The 6,911-nt window shown below is 36.1% G+C and overlaps 1 protein-coding gene across 3 annotated transcripts in view; it reads right to left on the bottom strand.

Annotated features, from left to right (window-relative positions):
- Nucleotides 1-6,911, bottom strand: part of Rad18 (RAD18, E3 ubiquitin protein ligase) — a 153,883-nt gene that overhangs the window by 127,905 nt on the left and 19,067 nt on the right. Inside the window, exon 2 of one of the 3 annotated variants that reach the window (XM_023705616.1) lies at nucleotides 3,228-3,278. The exons of the other annotated variants lie outside the window; for them this stretch is intronic. Within the exon in view, the coding sequence (XP_023561384.1) occupies nucleotides 3,228-3,237 (10 nt within the window). The 5' untranslated portion in view covers nucleotides 3,238-3,278. The remainder of the gene's footprint in view (nucleotides 1-3,227; nucleotides 3,279-6,911) is intronic. 3 annotated transcript variants of the gene reach the window in all.

The raw sequence follows: 6,911 nt of genomic DNA, 5'->3' as shown, positions 1-6,911 counted from the left end.
CTGTGAAAAGGGGGCCAGGGAGATGGCTCAGTGGAATAAGCGCTTCCCTGGCAAGTGCAAGGGCCTGAGTTCAATCCCTGGTTCCACCAAAAAAAAAAAAACCAAAAACAAAAACAAAAAAAAAACCTGTGAAAAAATGGACTTAGTAGACATCTGCAATATTGTACCCTAAAGCATCAAAACACATATTTTTCTCAGCTTCACACAAAAGTTCTCAAAAATAAACAACATAGTAGCTCAAAGAACATGCTTAAATACAAAGAAACTAAAAAGTATCCTATGTATACTATCAGAACACAGTACAATGAAACTACAAATAGCAAAAGAAACCATAAGAACTTCATGAACACATGGAAAGAACACCCTCCTGACAACCACTGGGTCACAGATGAAAGTAAGGAAGAAATTAGACAGTTTCTACGATTAATGATAATGTCAATACAACGTACTGGAACTCGTGGGGTGCAGTAAAAGCAGTCCTACTAGGGAAATTTACAACAATGAATTACCATATCAAAAACAGAATAATGGGCCGGGGAGATGACTCAGTAGGATAAGTGCTTCTCTGGCAAGCGCAAGGGTCTGAGTTCAATCCCCGGGTCCGCAAAAAAAAAAAAAAAAAAAAAAAAAAAAAAAAAGTTCAAATAAAGAACCTAATGTTGAAACTCAAGCTTCTAGCAAATGAGCAAGTCAATACCAAAGCCTGAACAAAGGAGGAAGTTAAAAAGATAAAATGAAGAGTTGATTCTTTAAAAAATTAAATAAAATTGACAAATCTTATCCAATCTAATCAAAAAGTGAAGACCAAAATCCATGCAATGAAAAATGAAAAGGACGAAATCACAGCACACCCTGCAGAAGTACTTAAGTTTATGTTTACATGATTGAAGAATCTGTATTCTAATAAGATGGAAAACACAGAAGAAATGGACAGATTCCTAGATACATATAAAGAACCAAAGCTCAGTCAAAAAGACATAAAAATTCTAAAGAAAGCAGTAGGAGGCTGGGGAGATGGCTCAGAAGAATAAGCACTTCCCTGGCAAGTGCAAGGGCCTGAGTTCAATCCCTGGTTCCGCCAAAAAAGAAAGAAAGAAAGAAAGAAAGAAAGAAAGAAAGAAAAGAAAGCAGTATCAGTTAATGAAATTGAAGATGTAATTAAAAACCTAATAACAAAAAAGCCCAGGCCCTGATAGATTCACTACTGAATTTTACAAGAAATTTTGAAAAGACTTAATTCCACTATTTGTCAGCCTTTAATGAAACTGAAAGGAAACAAGAGTCCCAAAGTCCTGGAAACAAGCATTAGCCTGATACCAAAACCAGAGAAGTATATAACAAAAAAAGAAAACTACTTCCCCTAATGAAAATAGGTGCCAAAATCTTCAATAAGATACTGGCAAACAAAATGTAACAAATCATTAAGATTATAATACACCATGACCAAGTAGGATTCATTCTAGAGATGCAAAGATGGTTCAACGTACCCAAATCAATAAATGTAATATACCATACCAACAGAGGCAAGGACAGAAACTATATGATTGACTCAATAGATGCAGAAACAGCATTTGACAAAGCCCAACACCCATTCATGATAAAAACCCTACAGAAGATTGAATTAGATGGGTCATTAACTCAATCTGATAAAAGCCATCTATGACAAACCAACAGCCAACATCATACTAAATGGACAAATATGGCAATCTTTCACTCTAAAATCAAATGCAGTAGCGTATATAGATACACTCTGAACCAAATTCAGTAGCATATCTAGATACAAAGTAAACACTCATAATTCAATAGCATTCCTGTACACATAACAAGTTGAAAGGGAAATTAGGGAATCGACCCTTTCACAATAGCATCCAAAAAACTGAAATACCTAGAAATCAATCTAACGAAGGAAATAAAAGATCTTTACACTGAAAATCAAAGTACTTTGAAAAAGGAGATTAAAGAAGACATCAGAAAATGGAAAGATATCCCTTGTTTTGGGTAGGAAGAACCAATATACTGGCCATACTTCCAAAATTGTTATACAAATTTAATGTAATTCCAATCAAAGTAACAATAGCATATCTCACAGAATTAGAGGAAACAATTCCACAATTCATTTGGAACCAGCCATGACCTAGAATAACAAAAGCAATTTTGGGCAGCAAAAGCAAGGCAGAGGACATCACAATCCCTGACTAGAAATTATACTACAAAGCTACTGTTAAAAAATAGGATGGTATTGAAGAAAAAAAAAAATCAGACCCAAAGATCAATGAACAGATTAGAAGATACAGAAACAACTTCAAACACATTCAGCCTCCTTATCTTTGACAAAGGATCCAAATATCTTCACTGGAAGATACTTTTAAATAAATAATGCTGGAAAAACTGGCTTTCCATATGCCAAATATTAAAATTAAACCCATGTCTTTCACTATGCACAAAACTAAAATCGAAGTGGATCAAAGATTTAAGTATTAGGGCTGGGAGATGGCTCACTAGGATAAGCACTTCCCTGGCAAGCACAAGGGCCTGAGTTCAATCCCTGGTTCCACAAAAAAAAAAAAAAAAAAAAGAAAAAGAAAAAGATTTAAGTATTAAAACAGAATAATAAGTCAATTGGAAGATAGAATATGTAGAACTTAGAGACTTTGGTGTAGGCAAATACTTTATGAAATCCAGACACAGGAAATACTACAATGAACCAACCACTAGTATCCTGTTTTATTAAAAAGCTTTTGCACAGCTAAAGAAACCACCAACAGAGTTAAGAGACAACCCACTGTATGGGAAAAATTTTCTTCCAGCTGTTCCTCAGACAAAAGACCAATGTCTGGAATATATAAAAAACTTAAAAAAAAAAAAAATCAGACCTCCCCCCCAAATTTAATAACTCAATCTAAAACTGATCTTAAAGGAATATACACGTCTCAGATTAAGAAGCAAAAGCAGGAAATAAACAAATGAAAAAATGTTCAACAACACTGCCATTTGAGAGATGCAAATTAACACAATTCTGAGATTCCAGCTCATTCCAAAAAGAGTAGCTAAAAATAAAGACTAAAAAGGGCCGGGGAGATAGCTCAGTGGATTAAGTGTTTGCCTGGCAAGTATAAGGTCCCAAGTTTGATCCTGAGCTGTACAAAAAAAAAAAGATGTAAAGAAAATAAAGTTGTGAACCGATAGTACACATAGGCATTTAGTTAAGTAGAGCAACTCAAACTGACCTGCATCCATCCAAAACAAGTTCTTCCTTCAATATTACCTTTACTTAAAATCTGTTAGAAGAAATAGCAAAGTGAAATTTGTTTCATGCACGAGTTAATACCACTGGCAGCAAATACAAGTTGGCTGGCTTTAGGCAGATTTTTTTAAATGGAAGAAATACACTAGAAAGTAAGAGTTTTGCTTAGTGTGGGAGGCCCTTTATTATTGCTTCAGAAAACAAAATCCTGGCTCAGCCGATATTTTATATTCTCCTTTACCGAAATCTCCATGACATGATGTTTTTTGCTGGGTTTTTGTGTAAACAAACATTGTCAAGCTGTGAAAGAAAATGGCTGGAGGTGTGCTTTTTGTGAAAGGTGAGCAATAAAGTATCTGTATGTTCTCTAAAACAAAAAGAAAAGAAAAGAATGGCTATTTTCAAGAAGTCAACCAATAACAAATGCTGGAGAGGCTGCAGGGAAAAAGAAATCCTTCTCCACTATTGGTGAAAGTATAGACCGGTGAAACCATTGGGGAAATCAGTATGGATATTCCTCAAAAAATTAAGACCAGAGATTCCATTTGATCCAACTACTTCTCTTCTTGATATCTTTCCAAAAGAATTAAAAGCATCACTCCACAGCAACATACACATACATATGTTTATAGAAGCAGAGTTTGTAATAGCTAAATCTTGGAAAGAACACAAATGCCCATCAACTGATAAAGAGATAAAGATGTGTTTTTCATATATAATGGAGTACTACCCAGCCATAAAGAAGGATAAACCTGAGCTATTTCTAAGTAGATAGATGCATCTTGAGACCATAAGTGAAATAAATTTGAAAACATGTAAATATTGCATCATCTCTGGTATGAGAAATTGAAAGTGTACGTAAGAACCAAATGTGTAATAGATATTGGAAAATGGGTAGAAAATGTTCAAATAGTAAGGGGAATAAGGAAGGGGGGGATGGGGAAAACAAGGAATAAGAAAAAAAAAGGAAAAATGGAAACAAAACTATAAATAAGGATTGGAAGAGGGGCTAAAGGGAAGGGAGGGGAATGGGAAAAAAATCAAGATACATCATGTACAAGTGTAAATTCTATGATGAATGTGATTATGTATACCTACTGTATACAGTATTTTATTGAATTAAATTATATAAATACAATAGAATATTTAGGGTTTAAACTCTAAAAATAGGCATTTAAAGGCATGAAATTTTGATTTTCACTACTTGCAGGTACTCTAGGAACATAAAACCATGAAACAACACAGACAAACCCTTCCTAAATCTTACCAAAAAAGGGAAATGACACAAATCAATGCAACAAGAAATGAAAAAAGGTGAAATCACAGCAGATACCAGATACCACAGAAATCCAGAAACTTAAAGTAGACCTTTGATTTATAAATCTAATTCATCTGAGGGCTACTTGTAACTCAAGCTGTCAATAGAAGGCTCAAGATTCTCTACCCAGCCTTCAAAGTCTCTCTCCTATATGTAAGCACATCTCAGTGTCCTTAGAGAGACACTGGACCAGGATTTCTCAACTGATCCCATGCAGGAAAGGATGTTATAATGTTCCTACCAGAATTTTTAAAGGATTAAGTCTGTATTGAGACCACCTGGAAGCACAAGCAGCTGGTTTTCAGGTCATAACTCAAGACTTTGGCTGTAAGTTAAAACTAAAATTCCAGTTATAACCCAAGTTATTCATGTCATGCCAGCTGTAACTTAAGGGTCCATTGTATTAGTAACTACTTCACAAACCTATATGCCAAAAAATTGGAGAACTCAGACGAAATGGAGAGATTCTTAGACACAGATGAATTATCAAAACTGAACCAAGAAGACTTAAAAATCTGAATAATCCAAAGATCCAATAAAATTGAAGCAGTAACAAAAACGTCTACCAAGAAAAGCCCAAAACCTGATGTATTCAAAACTAAATCCCATAAGAACTTCAGGCAAGATCTAACTCCAGTAGTTCTCAAACTCTTTAATGAAACAGGGAAGGAGTACTCCCAAAATCATTGTTGGAAGCTAGCATTACCAGGATCCCAAAACCAGAAAAGGACCCAACAAAAAAGAACTTCAGGTCAGTCTCTTTAATGAACACAGATGCCAAAAATCCTCAGTAAGATCCTAGCAAAGAGAATGCAGCATATAATAACAACAACAACAACAATAATAATAATAATAATAAATATACACCAAGACCAAGAAGGCATCAGAATCACAGATCTGAAGTTACACTAACAAGCTACTGTGATTAAAATAGTATGGGACTGGCACAAAAACACAAACATGTGGATCAATGGAACAGAACAAAGGAAGCAGAAACAACCCCAGCCACATTCAACTACTTGATCTTTAACAAAAGGGCTAAAAACATTCAGTAGAGGAAAGGCTGCCTCTTTGATAAATAGTGCTAGGAAAACTGGATAGCCACATGCAGAAGACTGATTCTATCTAGATCCATGTATCTCACCATGTACTAAACTAAAATCAAAATGGATCAAATTTGGACAGAATATCCTGTCTGCTTCTTGTGCTATGGATAACCACTGAGAAGATAACAATGTACAATATATTGATTATCAAAACGGTCCTATTAATCAGCTGTGAAACTGTCTCATTTATATTTATTTCTCAATAAAAAATTTAAAAAAAAATGGATCAAAAATCTAAATATTAAAACAAAAACCATCTGCTGAAAAATAAAATAGGTAAAACTCTTAAAAACGTAATCATAGGCAAGGACTTTCTGAACAGAATCCAACAGCACAAGAAATAATATTAAGAATCAACAAACGAGATTATATTAAATTGAAAAGCTTCTGCACGGCAAAGGAAACAACTAAAAGGAGTGAAAAGACGATCTGCAGAAAAAAAATGTGCAACTACTCCTCAGATAGGACTAATTCTAGACTATATAAACAAATCAAATATATTAGACAGCCCCCTAAATTTAAAGACTCAATCAAAAAATGGGCAACTGAAATAAATAGACCCTTTTCAGAAGTACAAATGGCCAATAAATACATGAAAAAAATATTTCACTGGCTATAAAAGAAATGCAAATTAAAACTACAATGACATACAATCTCTTCCCCTACAAAGAATGGCTATAAAAAAAAATCTTCAGTCCTAGCCCAGGCCCAGTGAGTGTGTGGGAGAGCTTCCCGCTACCCTGCGCCAGCAGGACCTACTACTGGTCCCAGAACAGGCACAGCGTGGGTGAGACCCTCTTACACCCCCTTGGGAAGCCCCCCACCACTCCACAGCACCTCCCCCCACCACCCACCAAGTAGGAATTTCTGCCTTGTTCCAGGAACCCCCACACTCCGTCCTAGCCCAGGCCTAGTGAGTGGGTGGGGAAGCTGCCTCTCCCCCCTACTCTACCTTGTCACCTCCAGGCTCAGTTCAGGCCTGGCATACAGGCCTCGGGTGAAACCCTGCAGCTGCAATCCCTGCAGAGAGTGAGGAGGATAGAACCACACAGCTAGTCCAGGAGCAGAAAATCTTGCCAGAGGGGAGCAACAGGTTCACCCCCAAGGGCAGCAGCAGGAAGGAGCTGAGCACAGAAGCCAGACCCAAGCCAGGCACAGCTGGATAAATCCAAACTTTGTAGATCTGAACCTGAACTTCAGTACATGTTAAGGTTATAACTGCAACAAAGATCTACAACAAAGG

The sequence above is a fragment of the Octodon degus genome, unplaced genomic scaffold (assembly GCF_000260255.1).
Source record: "Octodon degus isolate 3935 unplaced genomic scaffold, OctDeg1.0 scaffold00008, whole genome shotgun sequence".
Classification (NCBI taxonomy): domain Eukaryota; kingdom Metazoa; phylum Chordata; class Mammalia; order Rodentia; family Octodontidae; genus Octodon; species Octodon degus.
This window is presented reverse-complemented; position numbering and strand designations above follow the sequence as displayed.